The 27276-nt window shown below is 38.3% G+C and overlaps 1 protein-coding gene across 1 annotated transcript in view; it reads left to right on the forward strand.

Annotated features, from left to right (window-relative positions):
- The first annotated feature begins 134 nt into the window (after positions 1 to 134).
- Positions 135 to 27276, forward strand: part of myo1g (myosin IG) — a 44452-nt gene continuing 17310 nt past the window's right edge. Inside the window, 20 exon segments of the mRNA XM_057355404.1 lie at positions 135 to 348; positions 1988 to 2196; positions 2470 to 2563; positions 3042 to 3207; positions 3733 to 3786; positions 3900 to 3998; positions 4120 to 4236; positions 4345 to 4551; positions 4661 to 4806; positions 4943 to 5057; positions 5137 to 5307; positions 5517 to 5587; positions 9749 to 9823; positions 12079 to 12211; positions 14161 to 14327; positions 15245 to 15452; positions 16640 to 16863; positions 16934 to 17078; positions 19318 to 19422; positions 22060 to 22173. Coding sequence (XP_057211387.1) covers positions 254 to 348; positions 1988 to 2196; positions 2470 to 2563; positions 3042 to 3207; positions 3733 to 3786; positions 3900 to 3998; positions 4120 to 4236; positions 4345 to 4551; positions 4661 to 4806; positions 4943 to 5057; positions 5137 to 5307; positions 5517 to 5587; positions 9749 to 9823; positions 12079 to 12211; positions 14161 to 14327; positions 15245 to 15452; positions 16640 to 16863; positions 16934 to 17078; positions 19318 to 19422; positions 22060 to 22173 — 2715 coding nt within the window. The 5' untranslated portion in view covers positions 135 to 253.

The raw sequence follows: 27276 nt of genomic DNA on the forward strand, positions 1-27276 counted from the left end.
ACGTGTACAGAAATACACACATGTATACGCTGACGTTCTCTTGAACAGGATGACATGCTGGAGCCTGCAGACCGCAGTCGTCGCTGACTTCATTTAGCACAGACTCAGATAAGGCAAGATCAAGACTTAGACCACACCCACTCCACATTTGTCTTCTCTACCGGCTTTGAGAGGACAACAGCTACTGCTGTCTCTCTTGTCACCTTTCTTTGTACTCTCCATCCAATCGTCCTTTGGATAGACGCCTGCAGGGATGGCGGAGCTGGAGGGCTTGGAGTTTGGGAAGTCAGACTTTGTACTTCTAGATGAAGTGACTATGGAGCAGTTTATGGAGAATTTGAAGTTGAGGTAAGAATGAACCGTATACACTAAAGTTGTGGTACAGAGATTTTTATCTGTAGAACATTACTATTAAATAGGTTTACAAAAAAAATGTTGTCATTTTTGTTTAACTTTTGGCCACTCTCTCTTTGTTGAAAAAATAGCCTATAATGATAAGAAATGACAGATCATAGAGTAGATGAAAGGAGGGAAATTTTAGTTACATCACTTTTGATTTCCCCACTTAAAGCTATTGAATTGGTTTTATGCAAAAACATTTTTTGTCTTATAAGAGCTGATTATGCCAGTTGAACTGTAGCAGCTTTGATGATGAAATCAAAAGTTTCCAGTTCTTCTTTCCTTTAACATGCAGCATTTGCCCCATATCCACCTTCTGTGATGTCACTGGTTATGCCGGGTTGAATCAGATGACCTTTTTGCTTTTGTGTGTGTGTGTAATAAAACACATATGCAGGAAACCGAAAGTATCATATTCCTACACCTCTAAAACATCAGGGAAAAGCATTCAGATTTTTATAATTCCTTGTCATGCTTTTATCAGCTGAGGTGTGACAAAGCCTCATGTGACTGCATCACATAATCATTCGGCAAAGTGACTTGTAAATTAATTTAAACATTTTATTTCATTTTAAAAAGTGAATGTTTATTAATTGTTTACATTTCCCATTCATTGTTAAGTCTAGGTCTAAGACTTATAGATGTGCTTACGTATGTAAAGATATCACACTGTACCTTACATGCCAAATTTCACAGACAGACGCCTGTGTATTTAAGTTGTACGCTATCAAAGGATAGCCTTTTAGCAATTACACTTGGTTAACCAAATTATACTTTATATTTCTTGTTCAAAACGTGAGTCATTTTGAGGCCCATTGACTTCCTGTTCTCACTTCCAAGCCTCATATCACTTCCTGTTAAATATGGGCGTATATGACATTGACAACCATATTGTGGTACACACCGTAATCAAGTTATTGCACATTAATGTTTCCTCTCGTCTGAATTTATAAATGTCTCCATGGAAATTTGATTTCATGAGAATGTAAAAGCACACTGAAGTTAAAAGGGGATGTGGCTTTGTGATGTTATGCTAATGTGGACACACACATATGAGCTTACACAGTAAAATATTTCTACAACTTAAAAGGTAAACTCTTAAATAAAACTACAGATTTTTGTTAATAGTGAATTACTGCTGAAAATCCTAGGCTCGTTGTTAACCAGCTGTTTTACGATTTATCGGTACAAAGCATTTAAAAAACAAACATGGTTCAGGCTTTTTTACAGCTACAGTCGTGGTGACTCTTTTTAACCATATTCGAAATTTACATGTCAGACCATTGGCACATTGCTCTTAACAAATACAAATCATAATTTTAAGGTTTAAGTCTGTGATGATATTGCTTTCCTATATGGTAAGTGTCTGAATTCTGTTTTATTTACTTTGTATACAGGAGCTTATCTGTAGTTACACACTATATACATTTATAGAGGTAACACGTTTAATGATTATTAAATCTCATACGCACCATTAAAACTCAATACATCCATTACAAATGATGAAGACAATATTTGTTGTTCTCAGCTGTTTCTGCCTTCTTAGAATGCCACAGTTCAGAATCAGTTCATTGTTTGTTGTTTTCAGGTTTGAGAAGGGCCGCATCTACACTTTCATTGGAGAAGTGGTGGTGTCAGTAAATCCATACAAACAGCTGGATATCTATGGGAAGGAGGTCATTGAGGATTACAGGGGCAGAGAGCTGTATGAGAATCCACCTCACCTGTACGCGGTCGCAGATGCCGCTTACAAAGCCATGAAGAGACGAGCCAAGGACACATGCATCGTCATTTCAGGTAGAGAAGCTACACACACTCACTGCCATGATTAGCCTTCTAAAAGTCTTATATAGCTGCTTTTAGTCTTGTCTTCTTTCTTCTTCTTTCTATTAATACCACTATTGTGATAAACAGCTACATTATGCTTTGGGATCAATTTTGCATAGTTATCTTGTCAACTGATTGATGAACCAAAGCAAATGTGTTATGATGTTTAATGCAACGTAGTTTTAATGTTTGAGAGTAAAGGATCATGATTCATTGGTTTACATCCTATTTATTGTGTTTAAGGTGAGAGTGGAGCTGGAAAGACTGAGGCAAGCAAGTTCATCATGCAATACATTGCAGCTATCACTAACCCCAGTCAGAGGGCAGAGGTCGAGAGGTCAGTTTCTTGGGGTCATTGCCAGCTCTGGACTTTAATGTCTAATGATGCGAATCTGCTTGTATTACATACCAATCCACATTTTATTGTTTTGTATATCATATTAAATAGTAAGTCCAAAGATCAATGCGTTGACTGGCAATGATAGGCTATTAGTTATATAAATATGTTTTATGTTGATGTTGATGTTTTATTACCCGCTTTCAGTTATGTGATATGATGTTTTGTTTTGTACTATTAAATGTATCTGAGGATGCATTCAATAAGAGGCAAATATCTCTTTCTGCCCCAATGAGAGGAATTTCTATTCATGCAAACGCATAAAAACAACCGTTGACTGTCGTTAGGAGGCAGTATAATACCGCTTTAGATTGACTAATAAATGCAGGTCTGTGGGATGCTAAGATTTGGACATGCTTTTTGCAAATACACCGGTTTGTTTGTTCATGCATGCATTATTTTTCACTCATTTCAACAGTGTAAAGAACGTGCTCCTCAAGTCCAACTGTGTGTTAGAGGCCTTTGGAAACGCAAAGACCAACCGTAATGATAACTCCAGCCGCTTCGGCAAATACATGGACATCAACTTTAACTTTAACGGCGACCCTACAGGAGGCCACATCAACAACTACCTGCTGGAGAAGGTGAGTAAAGCAGTATCACATCTAAACATGTCATAGGGCTACATTAACCTGATGTAAGACTGTAATTCCTAAATATGCTGTTTTTGATCTATTAATTGTTATTTTTAAACATAAAAATCATTATTCCTTTGTAAATTTACTTCATATTTGAATAACTATCAACAATAAACAAATGATTTATTTATTAAAATGGCCTCCCAACGCAGTGCACATTTCATCTAAAAAGAGTGGTGTTTTTCTGTGTCTTTGGTTACAAATATAAATAAAAGAGTCCCCCTGTGAATTTCTGCCATTTCCACCACTGCTTACACTATTTTAATTATTATGACATTATTATAATTTTTTTATTTTTACCACTGTAAATGTAAAATCATGCTGAAAACAAACACACATGTTGACCCTCATTTTAGACATTGAGGCGTTGATATTTTAAAGACACAACAGGAAGCAATAGAGTTCAAAAGATGTGTAAAATAAAAAAAGGAAATTGTAACATTAACTAAATAAATGTCCCGTCTTTCTCAGTCAAGAGTTGTTCAACAGCAGGAGGGAGAGAGGAACTTTCACTCATATTATCAGGTGAGATCTTTGGATGGTTTTCCTATGGGACTATGGTATTAATTCATGTCTTCCAAAAACTCTGTGTTTAACAGACATAAAGATCTGAGTTTTTTTGTGTTGTTTTTATATAGTTGTTACGAGGAGGGTCTGATGATTTGCTGAAGTCCCTGTATCTGCAGAGAGATCCTGCTGAATATGCCTACACCAGTCAAGGAGCTACTGTCACACTCGTATGTCCCTACGAAGCATTCGATACATTTACAAACAAACAACTTCTTTATTTTTTTGTGGTCTGTCTTTCGTTACTCTCTCTATGTTGTTCACTTTTTGTTTTTTATATTGTTGTCACAGGCATCCAATAACGACTCCTTATGTCACAAAGCCGTGTTGGCAGCCCTGAAAGTGATTGGTTTTACTGCAGATGAGATCAGCTCCATCTACAAGATACTTGGGACCATCCTACACCTGGTTAGTCTGTACACACACGTGGACACAGTTTTCCAATGTGTCTCTGTCTGTAGTTTCTAATTTGATAAAGTAGTAAATCGGTGGTTTTTGCTGTAAAACCTGTTTTAGGGTAACCTTCAGTTTACTAGTGATGGTGAACATGCAACGCTTGATGGAGAGGACACAGTGAAACATATTTCCAAGCTGACGTCCACGGAGGCCGAGAATGCTAGAAAAGCTCTGCTGTACCGCACGGTGGCTACTGGGGGTGGTGAGGTGATCGAGAAGGGACACAATGAGCAGCAAGCTAGCTTTGGAAAAGATGCTTTCGCCAAGGTATTATGCCTTTGAAGAAGTAGAAAAACCTTATTTGTGTGACATCTCCATCTTTTAATACTTTTATTACAGGAAGGGATAAAAGCATATGGTTGCCTTTTGTTTTCAGGCTTTGTATGAAAGATTATTTGGGTGGATAGTGGGTCGTATCAATGCTGTGATTGAAGTGAAGGATTACAATCCTGCCCTACATGGTAAAAACACTGTTATAGGTGTTCTGGACATCTATGGCTTTGAGATATTCTATAACAACAGGTCAGTGTCATTCATGGCATTGTGTAGTTATTGTTATTGCTTTGCATTGAAATGCTCAAAAACGTAAGACCTAACTCCTTTATTTTGTTAGCGGTTTTAGTAGTTGATTTGTCTTTCTAATATGTTGCCATCGCAGCTTTGAATAGTTTTGCATTAACTACTGCAACGAGAAGCTACAACAGCTCTTCATTGAACTCATCCTACGACAGGAGCAGGATGAGTACCAGAGAGAGGGCATCACATGGCAACATGTGTGTTAACACACACACCTCAAATATAAGGCGTATTGAACCTTAGTTTTTCGTAATCCAAGCACTGTTTCTTTTTTAGATTGAATACTTCAACAATCAGATCATAGTGGACTTGGTGGAGCAGTCTCATAAAGGCATCATCTCCATCCTGGATGAGGCCTGTCTCACGGTGGGCAAAGTCACAGATACCGTCTGCCTGGACAGCATGAACAAAAAGCTGGGCCAGCACCCTCACTACACCTCCCGGAAGGTAAGCACACACGCCATATGTTCTTACCTTCATCAGTATTTCCCTGATCAAATCATTTGACTTTTCATATAAATGATGGAACAAAACTGTACCCTTATTTAACCAGACCACTGCGGGGTCAGAAGGGTGCAGTATTCTTTCACTTTACATGTATTACATCTGTTGATAAAGAAACGACCGCTGAAGCTCGTTCTGCCCTTTTGTTTCAGCTCTTACCCCCTGACAAGACCATGGAGTTCAACCGAGACTTTCGTATACGACACTACGCGGGAGATGTTACGTGAGTGTTCAAAAAACATTTTAGTGTCACATTTTCTGTGCAACAAAAAGTCCTTCATCACATGACTCAGATAAAGCAGGTGAACAGACTGATGGTTTGAGCAGACGCTTCATTTCCCTACAGCTGTGGTGAAAATGGGTCGACTCGGTACCAACACAGTCTCACAGCAAAAACTGAATTATTTTACAATGTGGCTAATGTTGGCTAATTCGTATGAATTCGTACGATCTCATTCGTACATTTTAGTACGATTTGCTTTTGCGCCAGTGACGTTAAGGTTAGGGGTGGCGCTTCAGTATTGCTTTTTCTAGTAATCGTACGCTTTTGTTCGATTCACAATGTACGAATTCATATGAATAAGCCACCTCGTGAAAAAGTTATTAATTCCTGTGAGATCAGGTTGTTCGGTACAGTGGTACAGTGGTACAAGAGGGAGTCTGTTTTAGTGCCATTTAAAAAAAACATGTTTTAAAAAGACCAAAGACCTCATTGTTAAAGTATGATCTGAATTCTCCATATTTCCATATTTTGTTAGATTACTTTTATGCGTAACGGGTTACAACTTCTTAACTACTCAGAATAAAAGTTATTTTTTTATTTTTAACATACTTTTAAGATTTTTCAGTGTGTTTAAAGTAGAATATTCAACAGGTATTTGGTTGATATTATTTATCCGTACCCATGCGGCCTTGCATTCGTCAGATTTTTTTAAATTAGTTTTTATAGTAAATTTTGAGTTGCCATCTTGATGTGAATGCACCATAATACCTGTAGACAGGGAAAAGATGACAGTGTTCATGGGCCCAGGCATTTGAGGGGACCTTGAAGCAGGGCGGAGGGGCTGAACTTGACAGCCCACCCCCGCATGAAGGGGTAGCCCCCCAGAACGTGAGCGCAAATGTACGGAGGGACCCTGAGTAAGTTTAGTTCATTTATAAAGCATACGATTTTTAATTCATGTTGTCTTCAATAACTGTCTGAAGGAAAAGTTCTAAAAAAAAAACATAAAAAAAGAAGAAAATAACTATTTTAAATATAGAAAGTTGCTACTGTTGCCAAAGTTTGCATTTTTTGATAACTCAGCAAAGGCTGTGTCCTCATTTAGAAAATAGCAAGACCTTTTCTCATTGAGGAAAGAGGAGGAGAGAGAAGCTGCTGGAAGCCTCTGAAAATAGATGACTTCCTTTTCGCTCCTTAATGAGTGTCTGCGCAAGCCACAGATTTAAGTTAAACTGTCTCGAAATAAAGTTTCATTGTGTAATTCTGCAATAACATTTCATGTGTACCTGTTCTCAGATTTTTTGTGTTTGACTCTGAATGAGCACTAAGTGAACGCGGTAAGAGAAAGCAAGGGCAATTTGTAAACTCTGCATTTTATTGCAGTCTGATCTGAGAGACAGGATGACCTGTGTTGGCAGCCACGAGCCACATATTCGAAAATTAGGTCAAGAATACAGAGAATTCAATCCTTAGCACTGAGTGGCATTTTATGATAGGCCAGCCTTGCGGTTAAACACACACACACATTCTGTGACAATTATATTGAATCTGTCGGAGAATGCTTTTGCAATACAGATCTCTGAAATGAATGTCTGGGTTTCTTGCTGTCTCTCTCCTCTCTCTCTCTCTCTCTCTCTCTCTCTCTCTCTCTCTCTCTCTCACAAACACACACACACACACACGCACGTACGCACGCACACGCATGTTGGGCCATGTTTTATGGGAGCATTCCATAGACGCAATGGTTTTTATACTGTACAAACTGTATATCATATTCCCTACCCCTAACCCCCTAACCCTAAAAGTCACACACAACTGTCTGCTCTTTTAGATTTTCAAAAAAGTTAATTCTGTATGATTTATAAGCTTGTTTCCTCATGGGGACAAAAAAAATGTCCCCACAAGGACAAGGATTTTGGATATTGCCATCTTTGTGGGGACATTTTGTCCCCATACCGTAGGGTTTACCCTTCCCACACACACACACACACACACACACACACATTACAGGAAGTTCCCTAAGGGAGGAAGAGTGTCAGAACTGGGATGTCAAGCCTCACTGACACTCACAAAATAAAATCTGAGACATCCCTCAGGCTCAACTGTGTCAGTGATGGAGGGGGGCCTCGCTAAATATACATGCTGACCAACCTTCATCAGACCCCATCAAATCATGACCTATTTCACTCTGTCTTTAACCCCCCCCCGACTTTCTTTTGGCTGGTTTATTTCAACATCATTTTTATGTCTCAGGTTACATTCAAAATAGCATATCACTCTTTTTTTTGTTATTTCCAAAGTACTTAAAATGGCTAAATGATGCTGCATTACGTATACAACAAAATAAATATCAAACAACAAGTAAAATCTTAAAATTTTGTTTTGTGTCATCCCTTAACTTATTTTCTGTGCCATTTTTACAATTGCATATGACCAGCTTAGTATGTAGTATGTGACCCATTTTTAAGACATAAAAACGGTTTCAGCAACAACATAAACAAATGTTATGTATACAAACATTTTTAAAAGAAATTGGAGTAATGCCACACATTTTCATGTGAAAGTTATTTTTGTACATCTCGACTGTTTGTTCTAAAATGCATCTAAACTGTAAAGTTGCATATAGAAATACATTTTGAGATGGATTTATACAGGAAGATGCTATGCCTATTATTATCACATGATCTCATTACATTTACTATGCACATGTTTATGAAGACAGTGAAATACTTTTGTTTAAAATGTTTATCATAGCATAATTTCTAGTGTTTCATTCACTATTATTTACTGTCATGATTTACATGAAACAGAACCCAAGTGCAGACAGCTCTTAACACAGATACTTTATTGAGACATAAATAGGACAGAACTCAAAATCCCTCGAGGGGGAAAACATGAACAAGATAACAAAACTAAACGTCAATAAAAACTTAACTTAAGACAGACGAGACTTAACAACGCAGAGGGAAACCAAGACAAGGGTGAGAACGGTCCAGCACAAGACAGCAGACACAAGGGCTTTAAATAGGGAAGCAACTAAGGAGGTAAAGAGAGAGACCGTTGTAGGGTGTGAAATAATGATGGAATAATGAATAAGGAAACAAGGGGGCTTGTTAGCTATTCTTGTCAAGAATAGTAGTGAGCTATTCTTGTCAACACAGCCTTTCTAATTACTAATCTTGCATTTGTCACATAATCATTTTGCACTTTATAATTAGCATTATATCTCACCCTACAGGTGTTAAAAATTCACCAGCGTTTCCTGTTTGTCTGTGTTTTAAACCACAATCAAATTAGTTTTCATGTCAACACTGAAATTTGAAATTTCATATCAAATGAATAAAGCGTTTCCCTCAAAAACCCTCAGGCCCGTTGTTTTAGCTGGATTTTGGCCGGGCTGTTCAGAAAGGCCACGGGCCCTTCTTTTACCCTGGTGATAGCCTATCATTCTTCAATAGCCATACGGGCAGGCGAGCGATGAAATGCACGCTTGCATGTATTTTGCATGCAGTGTTGTTTCTACTTGAGTGAATGCACATCTGCGCTTGTTAATCCCATCCACAGGGCTAAACAGACTCTGGTTTAGTACCCGGCTAAAACACACTTCTTCCTCTCAAGCTTTTCTTGCTTTGCATAATCAACAAATCACAATGAATAATGCTAATTCTTCACTTTTTCATGTTCCTACACACAGCAATGCCATAGAAGAACCATTTTAGGTTCCACAAAGAACCATTCAGTCAAAGGCATCCTTTGAACCTTTGAAGTGTATGCATAATAAATAGTTTCCTCTGTACATTTGTTTACCTGGAACCAATGTTAGAAAATGTCATTGTGTCAATAACAGCCATTTTGGACCAGGCAAGACTTCCCAATAAACACCTACAAGTGTACAGTATATGAATATGGTAGTAAATTAAAATGGCAAAAGGCCAGTTTATTAGGTAATGACATTAATTCTATCTGGCCATTGAAACATTTTGTTTGTGTAATGCTGTTATGAAAATGGTCCAGGTGTTGTTTATCAGCTTGTGTGAATCATCTGTACCTGTGTGAACTGAGTCATGAGTGAAGGACTGTTCAAACCGCTAAATTAATTTAATTTCACGATTTGAATCAAGATTTGTGCTGATTTTTCTGTTTTCACTTCCTCATTCTCAGATATTCAGTTGAAGGTTTTCTTGATAAGAACAAGGACCCACTTTTCCAGGATTTCAAGCGACTGATGTATAACAGGTATTGGCTTCAAGGCTTTTCTCTTTCTCATATGAAGAGCCTTCATATATTTGTTACATGTTATAAATAACTCACTGAAGCAGGAGTTTTATACACCACACTTCTGGGTCGTAAACATGCAATTTGACATCATTTTATTTGCAATTATCCACCCTCTCTGTTTCTTAAAATACAAGGGCTAATTTATCCAACAGAACAAGCTGTTTTCACAGCTCACTTTTAATAAATGTCAGCACAAAACCTGCAACTCACACCCTATTTCTACAATCCGCTGAAATAATATTTTCATTCTGTCAATGCTATTTTCAGCACAAAAATGCCTCTTATCTATGTAAATTAGGCTTTGTTATAGATTTAGTCTGACTAGCTCAGCCCTATTTTCTGCCATTTGTAAAATGCAGGCAGTTAACAGGATTTTATTTAAAGGAGGTGTTATAGCAGGCTGTATATCCAGATGTGTGTTGTAGACTTGCACACTTTCTGCATTTTAAAGAGCCAGATAGCTTTTTTAAAGATCGGGTAACACACGCAGTTTAGGCCAATCTCATATTAATCTTGAGTACCTATACAGTACTATTACATACATCGTATCTTCGAAGAGTATTTAGTTTGATCAAATTATAAAAAAGAGATACAGCTGTACGATTATTTCTGGAAAAAGACGAGCTGCTGGAGGCAGGCAGTGGGATGGAACTACAGCACGAGCACACAAAACATCATCGCATTAATCCCTTCGCGTTTTTTACATTATGCACGTTTATGCCGATTGCCAACAAAACACAGACGTATGACTTAGTTTGACTAACTGCGCACAGATCATGTCCGGCATCTTTTAGCACTGTGACCGCGCCATCTATCAGTTTCAAACGATCTCCAAATCCAGCGTTATATCCACCGTTTATATAACATCCATCACTGAAATGCAATGAACAAACAAACACATAACTTCTCTCACTATCTCAAGAATAACGTGCTGGAGCTGCAGGCCCTCAGCTCAGCCAATTTTTACGCAGCGCAGCCAATATTGATAAGCGGGTCTTCCTATCACTCGTCTTCCTATGACGCATGGGCGGCCTTTTTCTTTCACCGTTTCCATGGGCGTGCTTTTCCGTGAGAGTTGCCCAATAAAAGGAATAGGATCCCAGTTACGAAACATGGATCCAGACTTATAAAAAACTTTCTCAAACAAGTTACATTTACATTTAGTCATTTAGCAGACGCTTTTATCCAAAGTGACGTACAAAGTAGAGGAAAAACAGCAGAAGCAATTTGTGCAACAAAACAACAACAATGCATAGGTGCAGTACAACTGGTCTCAGTCAGCCTATCACAGTATATGAAGCTAAGAATTTTTTTTGGGGGGGGGTTGGAGTGCTGGGGAGTGTATCAAGCACAGAAATACTACATCATACGTCCAATACTGCTTCATACATTTTTAACAAGTTGACCATGTTAAGAATGAGAAGCCAGAACGTATAACAGTGTAAAGAAGTCAGAATGCATGAAATAGCATGTTACCCGATTTTTAAGATATGTGAATTGTGCTGTTGGGGCGATGCTGTACAGTTTCAACAAACCACATTAGATTACGGTAGCCTGCTGCATCTTCCACAATCTGGTACTCTGAACTACCGGATTTGCATAATTCCTTCTGTGAATCTGGTGTGAAAACAAAGCTTCTGCAATTTTGTGCAGTATTTCCCCCTTGGAAATCAGTGTTTTCATATCATTTAAAGGGACAGTTCACCCAAAAATAACAAATCTGTCATCATTTACTCACCTTCAAGTTGTTCCAAACCTGTATAAATGTCTTTGTTCTGATAAACACATAAAAATATATTTGGAGGAATGCTTATAACCAAACAGTTCTTGGACCCTGTTGACTCTAGTGATAGTAAAAATTTTTTATTTTTTTATTTTTCTTCTGTTAAACAGAAAATAATATATTTTAAAGATTGTAGGACAGCAAACAGTTCTGGGGCACTTTTAACTTCTATTGTAATTTTTCCTACTATGGTAGTCAATGGGGTCCATGAACTGTCTGGTTATATGCGTTCTTCCAAATATTTTTGTCTGTGTTCAACCAAACAAAGACATTTATACAGGTTTGGAACAACTAGAGAGTGAGTAATTTCATTTTTGGGTGAACTATCCCTTTAACTTTTTTATCTCAAAAGATTACGATTATCTATCATCTTCTTTCTTTTTCTTTTTTGTGAGTTTATGTCACCTTTCTCTCTAAACCTGTCTTGCAGTTCCGACCCCGTTCTCAAGGAAATGTGGCCTGATGGAAAAATGAGTATTACAGAGGTGACCAAACGACCTTTAACTGCGGCTACGCTCTTTAAAAACTCTATTATTGCCCTAGTGGACAAACTGGCCTGTAAGGTAAGAAACAACAGTCCTAACAGTGGCCACAAAGAATATACTTTACACAAAACAAGCAATGATGCAGTCCACTGCTCCGGGTGTACGTGTGTTCACTACTCTCTGTGCGTGTGTTCACTACTCTCTGGATGGGTTAAATGCAGAGGTCACATTTCGGGTATGGGTCACCATACTTGACAAATAGGTCACTTCACTTCACACTGGATGTGACGCACACAACAGTGCTTGCATCTGGTGTAGACACAGTGTTAAAATAGTTCAGTTCAAAAAAATGAAAATTCTGTCTTCATTTACTCTCCCTCAAGTTGTTCCAAATCTGTATGAATTTCTTTGTTGTGGTGAACACAAAAGAATATATTTTGAAGAATGTTGGAAAGCAAACAGTTTTGTGGCACTTTTGACTACCATTGAAATTCTTCCTACTATGCTAGTCAATGGTTGCCAAGAACTGTTTGGTTACAAGCATTCTTCCAAATATCTTTCTCGGTGTTCATTAGAACAAAGACATTTATTCAGATTTGGAACAACTCGAGGGTGAATAAATGATGACAGAATTTGTATTTTTGAGTGAACTGTCCCTTTAAGTGGCTTAAGCGCACAAATACTTTTAGCGATCACTGTTGTGGATTCCATCTGTTTCATGTATTGATTTGTCTCAATCCTCTTCAAAAATGTTTACATTTTTTATGCATTTATTTGTCAGGTGCTCGCATTTTGGTTGAAATAATAGTAACAGTAATTTGTACATCAGGTTTTAAAATCGAATTGATATGTAGACGGTGATCTTTGGTGTTTTACTGTATGTCTGCAAAAACGTATGATATATGAATTATTAATTTAATAGGCTTACTCTGAAGAATCACCCCTTTAATACTCTTTCTGTGAAAAGATGAAATAGGGGGTTCTCAGAATAGCTCAGGTAATCTCTTGAATGAAAAATGTCATTTCTCTAATGGAGACTCTGTATTTGGTAAAGCTGTTACAGCAAAGTTACAGCTGTTACAGCTGTTACAGCACCTGCCAAATCCCACTTTAGTGCAGGGCAAGTAGTGTCACACAGCAGACTTCTGAAAGCCTTTTACTCTCCTCTCCTTTGACAACATCTCTCCATTCCTCCGACATCTCTCTTCCCCTATACTAAAAAAATGAATGGGGCATTTGGTGGTGTTATTTTTGGATGACCTGCTATATGCATGAACGTTTCTGTTTCTACCAGGCTGCACATGTGCGTGTGTACACGTGTGTTTGTGTGGCAAAGTGGGACAGTATTCGGGACAGCTTCTGTTTTTTTTAGGTCACAGTAAAGGACTGCCTGCTCTCCCTCTGGTCCTGTGGGAACAAAAAAAACAAAAATTTTTTAGACATAACTCGGTACCAGTTTTATTCGTATAGTTGGATAATTAATCAGATTATTAACAAGTAATAACATTTATCAAACATTGTAAGTATATTCATATTAATCAATTGTTTTTATCTGTTTTTAAACTAATTTAGTTTATTTAGTGTTGAATCCTACCTAATATTATCACTTAAAGCAAGTTGTTGGGTTACTTGACAAAAACGATTAAATCTGTTTACTCCACTACTTGTTTAAATGATATAAGAAATATTCAGAATCAGTATGGAGAGAATGAACGTTAGAGAAAGAAAAGAATGTAGACAGACAGATGAGATGGATGACTTGGTGGATGCAGTGAAATGTAAGCAGGGTTTTTGCATAATGATTCTGCAATTGGTGTTCTTTACTATTTTTTACAATTTTCAACAGTAACAACATGCCATACTTTTATATTGTCTATTACATCTCTTAGATTTAGATTTAATTGGCCACAGAGCTGATTCCAAAAGCAACGGCAATGTAACATTACAATAATGCACCTTTGAGACCTTGATAAATATTTGAATTGAGGCATTTCTTTAAATTAAATGAGCTGAAATTGGTATCACAGGAGCCTTACTATGTGCGCTGCATAAAGCCAAATGAGGTGAAGTCCCCCTTGCTGTTCGATGATGCACGCTGTCAACACCAAGTGGCGTACCTAGGCCTGCTGGAGAACGTCCGCGTCCGTCGGGCCGGATTCGCATACAGACAGCCATATGCACGCTTCCTGCAGAGGTAAGAGATCAATCATACCTACAAATAAAGTCTCAGCCTCATTCGGCACATCCACGGGTCATTCAAGAACAATCTGATGCACATTGCAAACAATAATGGCAGAAGCTGGCTGAAATAACCAGGTGTGACACTGTTTTCACAATAAGCAATTAAAAGTAGGAGCAAGTCGCTGGATTTGCCAAGGTTTGTGAGGTTGTTACTTGGGACAACAAGTTTTGTGTTACTTTCAACATAACAACTTGTTTTACAAATCAACATGATGTGTGTTGAAAGTAGCACAATGTTTTAAATAAATAACACAAAACAATGTGTTAAAATGAACACATCTATTTTAAGGGTGTAGTTTTACTTAAAGTTTACCCCAAAATAAATATGCTGTCATTAATTCACCCTCATGCCGTTTACAACTTGTATTTGACTCTTCTATGGAACACACAAAAAGATATTTTGAGAAATTGGTTTTGCTTGAGAAATGTCTTTGTTGTTTTGGTGTTGTTTGGTTACTGAAAGTTCTTTTGTGTTCTGCATTAAAAATAATGTCACATAGGTTTGGAATGACATGAGGGTGAGAAAATGATGAAAGAATTAAAATTTTTGGGTGAACTAACTGTCAGGACTCTGTCCTTCCTGTTACGAGTTTTCATGCTCTCTGGACGGAGTCGTGACAGTACCACGTCTTGCGGGTTTATGTTGCGTTTTGTGTGGAGACACGTGGCAATTTCAATTTTTAGCCGTGAACAATGGCACAACAACGAAACAGCGGTGCAGAATTCAACGTTACAAATAGTTATGTTGTTGTAAGAAAAACAATTTGGCTCGTTTTAAGACTGTGGCGGAACAAAATAGTCTATGGCGGGCCGCCATAGTTTCGTCAATGAATGGGAAACACTGGTAGAGTCTGTCTTCTCTGTGTTCAGATATAAGATGACCTGCGAGTACACGTGGCCCAATCACTTGATGAGCACTGACCAGGAGGCCGTTGAGGCCATTGTGAACCAGCATGGCTTTGAGGACGATGTAGCGTATGGTCTCACTAAGCTATTCGTGAGAACCCCTCGCACACTCTTCACCCTGGAGCAAGAGAGAGCTGCGCTCATCCCCATACTAGTGCTGTTCTTACAGAAGGTGACAAATGCTCTATTCTCCCTGCTCTCTCTCTCTCTTTCTCTCTCTCTCTCTCTCTCTCTTTCTCGCTCTGTCAGTTCCCTGGGCCGTTTCAGGTCTCTATCTGCGTTGTTTATTGTTTTCCTTGAGTCAGGCGCTGTACCTCTACTGCTCTCGACCTCTGTCTCGATCATCTTCCCTTTTCATTTCCATGTTTTATTTGCTCTCTCTAGCTGTCATACTTGATCATTCCCTGACTTTTTTACATTTTAATGTGTGTTCAGACGTGACATGACAGCAGAGTAGGTTTCGAACACCTAGAGATCAGGTCCCATCTGTGTTTACGACCTCATACAAACTGAGCTTTTAATCTTGCTGAGTATAAATATAGATTTTACATTTATGCGTATTATGAATTATATTTAATTGTACAGATGTAAATAGATTTTTGCAAGAAACTGTATTGATATAAATCTGCTTTGAGATTCTTATATACTGTACCTGCACTCTTAAAACTAAAGGTGCTTTAAAGGTTCTTCACAGCGACGCCATAGAAGAACCATTTTTGGTTCCACAAAGAACCATTCAGTCAAACGTTCTTTAAAGAACCACCTCTTTCTTACTTTTTATAAACAGAAGAACCTTTTTTCGCCACAAAGAACCTTTTGTGACAGAAAGGTTCTTCAGATGTTAAAGGTTCTTTATGGAACCAAAAGGTTCTTCTATGGCATCGAAGAACCTTTTGAAGCACCTTTTTTAAGAGTGTGGATGCAAATATGCTTTCTAGGTTTTCTCACTCTTTCATTTGATGTGTAGGCTGATGTGACTCTAATAACTCTAATAACAGTAATTGTGATAATGATTGTGATTGGTGGATTATTTTTGTGGTGCGTTCACAGTTACTGTATTTATCAGGCAGTGTGAACTGCCCTGATTTTAGTTCTGTCCCACTTAATGTTGCCAGACCTAAACTAAAGGACGACTTAGTCAAAACTCAGAAATGCAAAAATATGCATTTCTATCAGCCAATAGTATTATGTGAAATGAACTTTGTTGCAATGCATTCTGGGATTGCCTTTACTGTATATGAAGGAAACACGCAATACTGTCTAACAATTTTGGATACAACTAACCAACAACCTTGGTGTTGCAAGAATACCTTATCCAGTTCCATCTTGACTTTTTTCTGTATTTCTCTCTTTCTGCAGGTATGGAGGGGAGCGTTAGCACGCATGCGCTGTAGAAAGATCAGAGCCATCTATACTATAATGACGTATTATAAATGCTATAAGGTGAAGGCTCACTTCTGGGAGGTGGAGAGACGGTTCGCCAATGTTCGAAACATGGCAGACTATGGGAAGAGTGTTGAGTGGCCGGCATCCCCCGCCACCCTCGCGCAGTTCCACAGTATCACGCAACACCTCTACCGTCGGTACGTCGTCATGCCATTCACCTTCAGATATTTTATGGATCTTTCCACTTACTCTTTCTCTCTCATTCAGATGGTGGGCACGACAGCTCATTAAAAACATCCCCCCGTCAGATATGGCTGAGGTGAGAGCGAAAGTAGCTGCTCTGGCCGCTCTGTGCGGTGAGAGAGTGGACTGGGGCTACAGTCGGGCCTGGGAGAGAGACTACCTGGCTAATGTAAGTCTATGCTTGTGTTTACTTTATATATTTATGTATTAGCTCATAATGATAATATTAGCTGGGGAGCAATTTGTGGAGCCTAAATTAGTGTCAAAACACCTTGGCTTTGCATATTGTGTAGGATTCATACATTAAAGGAGCTGTATGTAATAATTTTACTGTATTAAATCAGAACAATAACTTAATATGTTCGTAGACATTTAGGAAACATGCTAAGTTCATATATTGGTCTGTCCAAAAAACAATACTATAGCCAGTTAATCCACTCTGAAATGTGCGTTCCGTGCCGGAATGTCTGTTTTTGTTTTGGTCTGTGTGACCCCGCCCACTGACGATTTACCCACTAGTGTATTTCGACAGCTTGGTTGCCAGTTGGCGAGAAATTATGTTTTATTAACAAGGTTCGGGAGGAGCACGTGCAGATAATTAACTCGGCTGGCTTTCGATAAACAATCACAGCAATCATCCTAATAGCCTATAAGTAGTCAAGCCACCTCACCTCCATTCTCTCGGACGTTTCACAACATCCCTCCTCCACCCCGACTTCACACCATTAGCTTGTTTTTACCTCGGCACCGTATGACCCAGATTACCGAACTCGGAGCCCTCGCCCCAGGACAGCACGCCAAACACGCATACTATCCGTCCCAGTTCATTAGCTGCAAGGCGAACTCGTGAATCACAGCATATTGCAGCATACAAACGATCTGGGTCAGAGCAGATTCCACCCTTTCTGGTAATATTACGCTGCAAATTTAGAAAGAATTACTATATTATTTCACAACTTACGATGAGTAATAATTTTATTACGGTTATTCAAAAGAGACAGCAATATGGCCCATAAATGCAACCTCCGGAGGATGTAACCTCTAAAACAAGCTGCTTATTGAGTTATATTCGCAAACAACAGAACCAATGCAAACGTATAAATGATCAGATAAACTTAGTGTAAGAGTTGAAGCTTTCCATTACACTCCTGTAAGTGTCTGGCAACTCCTATGAGTGTTGAGTCTGAGGAGGAGGTTTGGCAGGGGAAACCCCTCCCCAATATTTTTAATTTGTAATGCGATACCAAGCTCAACCGCTAGGTGTCAATGTTACATACGGCTCCTTTAAGCTTATTAAAGTTTAAACGGTAATAATGCCATAAGCTCAGTGGTTTATCACTCCAGGAATACTCTGACGTTTTAATAGGATATGGCCTTGTATTGCATTTTAGTGTGCTACAGTGAACTGCAGAATTTTTAAGCAATGCCTTTATCAGCACAGAATGAAGACTGTTTGTCCTCAAGACTGCAATTTTAATACAGAGAAAATAGAAAAACAGTCAGCTATAACCTGCTTGTTCAGCTAAAACCAGCCTCCTTCACCAGCTTAACCTGGGATACCAACTAAAACCACCCAACCAACTTAGGCTGGTTTCAACTGTTTTTCAGTAAATAATTGAGAAGACTGATGGGAACTGGTAACCAGCATCCAAAACCCAACAAGACTAGTGACAATCTGTGAGGGTCTTTTCAGCAAACAAAAAAACTTCATTTGAAATTTGGGAAGTCAGAGTACAAATGTGTCGCCGCCTTCTTGCGTTACAGTATATGCTGTTTTTCACTTGATTGATTTGTTACCAATACCAAAGCCATTGACGTTACCAGCCTTGCTCAAGGACACCAACGCAAAGAAAACATTCTTGAATGAAATTCAAGTGCCCTGTGGCTCCAGCTAATTCACGCTTCAGTGGTGTGAAATGTTTTCTCCTTTTGTTGAGGAGAGACTGTTTGGGCGTTGACCTCTATACCGTTTTCTAAGAAAGCTATAAAGAACGGAATAAGTGCTTTTTTCCTGGCAGAAGTCTCTTGGCCGCACGAGACCCGCTGTGACTTCTGTACTTCATAACACACATTTAATAACTCCACAACATGCACGTTGGTCTGTCCTGTCGTCACAGTTTACATCAGATTTGACAGATGAGCTTTCAAAACCCTTTGAAACTGTCAGATCATCTATGTGAGTCAAAAGATTATTCATATAGCACAGTTGACAATCTGGTGTCGCAGATAAGGTGTCGCGTCTGTTTGACGCATTGGTAGAGTGGGCTGTTGATGACCATGACGGTGTTGTCGAATCCGTCACGGTCTGATTTGAACTATTATCATGGAAACGATAAAAGTGTGCTTGTGATAATAAGCTTCTCAGTTTTGTATGTTACGAATTAAGAAATGTGTTTTTTTGACCCCAGGCGAAAGACTCGATGCTGACAAGCTCCAACTTTGTGCGCATCACGAAAGAGCTGAAGAACAAAGACCAGTACGGCCATGTCCTCTTCTCATGTTTTGTCAGGATGGTAGGCTGTGGTGCTTTTTTCAACTTCATTTCTTCTTTATTTACTGCATTTGTTTTCCCAAAGTAATTACAACTCTGTGAGAATTATGCAGTTTATGTGTTGTTGCCTGTTTGCTTTATCCAAAATCGTTCCTGTGGCTCAGTGTTTAGAGCATGGCACCATAGCAATTCCAAGGTCATGGGTTCGATCCCAGGGGATTGCACATAGTCAGAAAAAAGTGTAATGCAATGCAATGTAAGTCGGTTTGGATAAAAGCGTCTGCCAAATGCATGAATGTAAATGTAATCCAAAGTTGTATACATGTAGCACTTTTCACAATGTGCATTGTTACAAAGCAGCTTCACAGAAATACAGCATTTACACGTTAGAATAGTGTATAAAATATGAAGAACATTTGCATTTTACATCAAACTTGTAAATATCTAACAGAACGACGCAGGAAAACTTGATTCTCATATAACAACCGCCTAAAAGTAATATCACAGGGTTATACAGGAACTGTGAGTCATTTTGACCTTACAAATAATATACATACAAATAAATTACATATTTATATGACACATATAACACATATGAGATTATATTCACAAATTAATAAACCAAATTGCATCTTGCTTGTTTGACCTTTATATCTTGGCTTAAATATGTTTTGGCATGGAAGGTTTGTATAAGAACTAATAAAATATTCCACATTTTTCCATCCTATTGTTTTAGCAGAATCCGCTTGTTAAGTCATGAAGTAAGGAATACTGTTTCCGGGTCCAAGCCTCCATTGGTTTCAAGTGAGGGTTCTATTTAATCATTTATGAGCACTTTTTATTCCTATCACACATTTACATGAAACGTTTATACAGTCTCACGGAATCTCAGACATCAATACTTTAATAAATTTTAAAAATGAACAGCTGGAAATCTCGGATTCCATTACGATTTTTTTGTATTTTAATAGCAAACCATGAGTGTATATTAGCATTTTTGGTTGTTTTGCCTTGGCATCTGAAAGAGCGGTTGGACCCTGAAACAGTGACAGTGTTATTTACAGTAGGATTCCTCCACCTCATGTCAAGGTCACCACATAAGAAAATATTTGTAATTGTAATTTGTAACAAATTCATGTTAGTATGAGAAAAGAAACAGAGAGGCGGGTTGATATATTAAACTTATAACTTAATGACTCGCAGTATCAGATGAGTGGTCGGTTATCAGTTTTAGCTGTTGTTACATACCTCACGATGTTGCAACCGACCAATCAGAATCAAGTATTCCAGAGGGAGCCGCAGACATGACTTATTTTTGTATGCAAACCCCGGAAGCGAGTTAGCATTTTAGGATTTCTGGTTCCATCGCTCGAAAGTCTATGGGTTTTTTTTTATGTGTTTTTGGTAAATGCCCCGAAATAAGGTCTGTGGTAAACAAAACCTCTAAATATTTTAACGTTTTATTCTATGACATAAAACACACCAATTATAACCCGCTTGAATTTTTTTAAGCCTTATCGTGTCTTAAAAACGGCCGTTGCATGACTTTGCTAAAAGCGACTACTTCCTTCCGCATATAAAGCTCACAAATAATGAAACATGGGCACAAATCTCTTAAAACATAGATGCGGATTCATTCACGGAGTAATTACTTACCAGGGAACACATTTTTAATAAAGTTTGAAAGAGTTGTCAGAGGCTTGTTGGTGGTGACGTTGATGATATCCAGCGATGTAAACATCATAAATTAACTTTGTTAATCGCAGTGTGTCAAGATATGCATGAAACAGAACACAAATGCAGACAGCTCAACACAGGACAGCAAACACAAGGGCATTAAATGGTAGAGGAACAAAAGAGGCATAACGAGGGCAACAGGTGAAGGGCGTGAACTGATAACGGGATAATGAATATGGTAACAAGGGGGCGGGGCTAAGACGCAAGACAGGAGAGCACATGGCACAAAAAACAAACAATGGCTATGTGCTTCCATACACAAGCACAAGACATGGGACTCTCGTGATCCTGTCACTCCAACTTAGAAAAACAACCACAAGAAGCACAGGATCATGACGCAGAGCTTATTTTTTGCGATCTTCCAAAAGTCTGGGAAAAATGCATAGGCTTTCGGTCGAGGAACCAGCACTGCGCTTACTTCCAGGTTAGCCTACAAAAATACGTCATGTCTGAGCTACTGGATAATCAAGAGTATTTATGAGTAAAATATGAACGAATACAGTAGATATTTCTCTGTCTCTTGCACCCGCTCGCTCGCACAATATCGCTCTCATACCAAACTCTCAGTCTCAATCTCCTTCTCATCCTCTTACACACAAATTCTTGCACATGAGCTTTTGTGACTGGAGCCAGCGTGGAGATCACAAGCGCAGCAGAGGGTTCGACTGCCTTAAGCAAAGAGCATTAAACGCTCATATACATGTTGCTGCCGCTGGTCCAGTTTATCTTCCCTTCACACCGCCAGCCGGTTTTTAAAAGCAGGAGCAACAGCACAGCAAGTGTTGCACAATGCAAAGATTGCATGTGAATTTCATTAAACCCTAAATTGCATTGTCGTTCTATCTATTGGTGTCTTGTTTACCTTGTTTATTTATTCTGTCATGTTTTTCCCTCTCTCTCTTCTAATCTCTCCCCTCTCCAGCTCAACTGGTTCAATAGCACAAAGGACAGAGCTCTGCTCATCACCGACAAGCACATTTACAGACTGGAACCCAAAAAACATTTTAAAGTGCAGAAACGAATAGCGCTCGATACTGTAAGTGTTTCACATCCACGCATACTTTGTTGACAAGCTGTTCTACACTGATAGAATTGCAGACGAAAGCAGATGAAAGTCTTTGTGTCTGTGTTTTTGTTTGGATTTGTTTTTGTTTTATGTAATCACTCAATGTGGGTCAGCACATCTGTCTACTGCAGTCACTGCATCTCTCTTTTGGACCTCATTGCCACCCGTAGTTTGTCCCTTGTTTTTAGCTTACGGTTTTTTGCCTGGTTTGAGACCAGGTCAGTTGAGAGCATTAATACTCTGTATGATCAGCGACGACTCACACAACAGTGTGTGTCTGACCTACATTCTGTGTAGGTTCTTGATGCGAGACGAGAGAGGGATTTGGTTACGCATTGCAGAACTGTGATCTGAGCCCTCTCCGATTACAACTGCATAAACACACATTCAATTTGCGTTTTATCTAGATCTGTATGTTTTACACATCATTAGCGGAAACAAGATCAGATGTCCCACGAAGCGACAGAATGAGAATGAGAGAGATGCAGAACAAACTCCATTATAATACCAAAGCAGTTATTATTTAACTCATTATTTTTTAACCAATTATCTTCTGCATTTCAGTGTTTTATTATGTTTACATGCTAAACAGAGAATTGGAATGGCATATAATTCATGTAATTCCTTATTTCATATATTTTCGTTTTTTAAATATGTTAGTTTGATAATTCTCAGTTCTTTTTAACACATTATTCAAATGCATTTCACGCACTTCCACAGATTTGTACCCAAAATCAAAACCCAAATTCCCTCTGGGGCTGTGGGTAAACCATACTGTATTTGCTGTGTGGGTCTTTGTGTACTTAAGCGTGCGTGTGATTGCACAACAGTATAATATTTCCCAGCCCAGCCTCATTTCTCAAATCTCAGACAGAAAGGTCAGCCGCGTGCACCGCAGGCACAGAACGATTAACCTGCTCGTGCGTGTATACGCGCATGTTGGGTCTGTCTCCATCCAAGTGGCAGTAAAGAGGCTTAACGCTGCCTGAGCACACTGCTTCTCTCTACAGGCATAGCCGTGACGCACCTACTGCTGCCCGTGACCATTCATGTTTACCTGTTTACATTCTTAGAAATACACACAGGTACACACTGTTCAAATCAGTTTTATTAGTAAAGCACTTTTATACAGTATGAGGTGCTGTTTAGGCCTAAATTGTTGACATGTCTTCTATAAACACTAGTGAAAAGGTGAACATTATTTAAGTATTCTTACTCTTAAGTATATTTTTAAATAACTGTACTTTATGAGAGTGCTTTTATATTGGGAAAATGTAACTTCACTTCATTATAAAGCACATATCATACTTTTTACTCCACTACATTTTATGAATAAATATAGTTTTTTTACCTTTTAATAATTAAGTACAAGCTCAAATCTAGTACTTTTACTTCTGATGTTTAAGTAAGTTTTCCAAAGTAAACACTCTTTATAGTTAAGTTATTTAAAAATGTACTTGAGTAAAAGTAAAAATACTTAAGTACTGTCCACCTCTGATAACTTTTACAGTCTTCTTCAGTCTAAACATTGTGAATATAGTGCTAAGTCATTACAGTACATGAAAAAACATGACATTGAAGTATAGGAATGGAATAAAACACTTGTTTTTATAGCAATGTTAAAGACAGTATATGCTAATAATAATAATGCAAAATGATAAATAATCATAATAATGCAAAAACATATTTAAAAGACCCTGATGCGATTTTAAAACGTATTTTGTGGCTTGTAGTCCATGTGTTTTTCACTGTCTGCATAATGTACTAAATTTACCTTTAGTGGATTACCTTTAGTCATTTTCAGGCTAAAAATGGACTACAGTGTTCGAATATCAGTTCGAATGTTTCTCACCCTGTTTATTAATATGCATTGTCCCTGTAAATAAATAAACTAAACTAAACAGCTAAAAGTAGCTTTTTGGCTGTAATCTATCTGAAGTAAGTTGATGTTAAACAGAAAATATATCCACAAAAAAATAAAAAATGACAGGGGGTCTGTAAATTAGAGATCATCAGATTTATTTATTATAAATGTAGACGCGCGGCAAATGTTAATGGCCCTCTGCACACCTTCCACATTTTTATTTTTTATTTCTTCCAATAAGTGGTCAGGACACAATCGACAAANTGGACTACAGTGTTCGAATATCTGTTCGAATGTTTCTCACCCTGTTTATTAATATGCATTGTCCCTGTAAATAAATAAACTAAACTAAACAGCTAAAAGTAGCTTTTTGGCTGTAATCTATCTGAAGTAAGTTGATGTTAAACAGAAAATATATCCACAAAAAAATAAAAAATGACAGGGGGTCTGTAAATTAGAGATCATCAGATTTATTTATTATAAATGTAGACGCGCGGCAAATGTTAATGGCCCTCTGCACACCTTCCACATTTTTTTTTTTTATTTCTTCCAATAAGTGGTCAGGACACAATCGACAAAAAGTGGTGGGGACATATCCCACCTGTCTCACCCTCAAATTACGCCTATGGAAAGTACAATGAACCAACCATAGACTGTCCAGAATAAACGCGTGAACCAACAAGCAAGTGTTATTATTGGATTAATAGTTAATAGTGCACAACAACAGCCAAGTGACTTGTGATCCGAACCGTATCCCCTCTAGTGCAAGTGTCACAACCAATATCTTATTATTGTATTGCGCGCGATGGTGCAAGACAGCTTTCAAATAAAAATTGCCAATAAATAAAACATATTTTATCTATTGCACCAAACAGTTTTTTTCCATCCATTTACTAATCGTTTATTTTTATTATATATTTGTATATTATTATTATTACAATCACTGTATATTACAGTAAAATGCCCTGCTGTACCTTTTATATTGCAGTTGCAAAAATACGGTCTAATTTTTACTTCCTTGAGAATCCGTTGCGTTCATAATATATTGTGTTAAGGCTCTGTAAAAATGCACTGAACAACAATTTGCTTTTAGAAAAGCGCTGTTCTTATTGCTCTTAGTTGTTCTGCAATTGCCAATAAAAATATAAATAAAAAGTATTTTATTTAACATTTAAAAGCAACAATATATACTACATAATAATAACCCAACAATAAATCTTATTTGGGCCTATATTTGGCACTAAATATAAGGAAAGTGGCTATTGAGCCACCTAAACCACTGCAAGAGAATTTCATTCACCATGACAGCCCTAACCGTTCACAAAAACGTTGCACATAACACAATACATTACACGTTACGTATATTTGCGGGAACTTTACGATATGTGTGTGAACGCACGCACACATTCCAGAAAATCACTGGCAGTGTGAACCAAAATCAAACGATCCTGCAACACATTTTGTGTGATAATATGACATCCCGAGACAAATTCTGGGACACATGCGTGAATTTTCCGAGATCTCTGTATGAAATAGGCTTATAACTTAAGACTTTGCTTTTCGGACAAGATGTGGAGTGCTCCAGAAGCGCAGTACTTCTAAAGCAATATGGGCCAGTTTGAACTTAAAGGCTGGTACGCTGATTGTGGAATTAAATTCTAGAATAAAGACATACTGTTTCACATGTTGATTTCATTTCGTTCTCGTCAGTAGGTTTATTTCATTATTTTATCCGAGATGAAGCAAATAGGCCAACACTTGTGCCGGAACTTCTCGCATTATTAAGGCGATTTAAATTATGCGCAATCCCGCGCCGAAATTGGAGCCTTGAAATCATTATAAAATGTAAAAATGAATCATCATTAATAATTACAATTAGAATATCAACGGGAATAATGTAAAAAATATGCTTTTGACATAATAGTGCAGCCCAGCCATATCGCAATTAAACCTATTCATTTATCACAGGAAAAAATAAAAACGCCTAAAAGGAAACGAATTTGAAATGTTTTTTTAATTAGTTCAGCGATATATCTTAATTGAAAAGAAATATTATTATAGTCCTATCTATTTCTGATAGTTCTAGGCGCTAATAGATGCGCACGCATTCAAGTCGTGGCCACAAGATAAGGATGTCGTTCCCTCAACATACTAAGTCATGGCCACAAGATAAGGAAGTCGTTCCCTCAACATACGAAGTCGTGGCCACGAGATACGGATGTCGTTCCCTCAACATACGAAGTCGTGGCCACGAGAAAGGATGTCGTTCCCTCACCATCGGATCTTGAGGGAACGACTTCACATGGCGTGGCCACAACATAAGGATGTCGTTACCTCAACAAGCTGATCTCGTTGCCACAACATAATATCGCGTTCCCACGAGGTAACATCTCGTGGCCACAACATATTATCACGTTCCCACGAGGTAATATCTCGTGGCCACAACAAAACTAAGTGAAACGAGCATGTCCCCTCCCGGTCTCCGCTATTTCTGATAGTTCTAGGCGCTAATAGATGCGCACGCATTCAAGTCGTGGCCACAAGATAAGGATGTCGTTCCCTCAACATACTAAGTCATGACCACAAGATAAGGAAGTCGTTCCCTCAACATACGAAGTCATGGCCACGAGATACGGATGTCGTTCCCTCAACATACAAAGTCGTGGCCACGAGAAAGGATGTCGTTACCTCAACAAGCTGATCTCGTTGCCACATCCTAATATCGCGTTCCCACAAGGTATCTCTTGGCCACGACAAAACTAAGTGAAATGAGCATGTCCCCTCCCGGTCACAATAGTAAATACTGTACACTCATTGCCATGCACGCTTATGTACATGCATACAGCATCCTGTTTCTAATCTCAGAATCATGCTTAGCAGCCCACACACACATTTTGTTGACGCACTGCTGTGATTGGTCACACTCATCTAGTAATTGCAACAATCGAGTCATTCATTCATGATTATCCACAGCATATTAATCATTCTCAAGGTGATTGAAGTGAATGCAGGAGCTTTTTACTCTGAGAGTGCAAAGGCATATGATGACTGAATGCCAGTAGCTTATTGGAAAATTGATCCGTTGGACTTCAGAAAGATAGATTTATTGGAAACAAATGCTTTGACTATTTGCATGTCAGCCCATACAATGCAACATGTTACTTTCATTTTCAAGTGCTTTTGGTACTGATTCACACTCTCTTGAATCC

The sequence above is a fragment of the Triplophysa rosa genome, linkage group LG16 (genome assembly GCF_024868665.1).
Source record: "Triplophysa rosa linkage group LG16, Trosa_1v2, whole genome shotgun sequence".
Lineage (NCBI taxonomy): Eukaryota > Metazoa > Chordata > Actinopteri > Cypriniformes > Nemacheilidae > Triplophysa > Triplophysa rosa.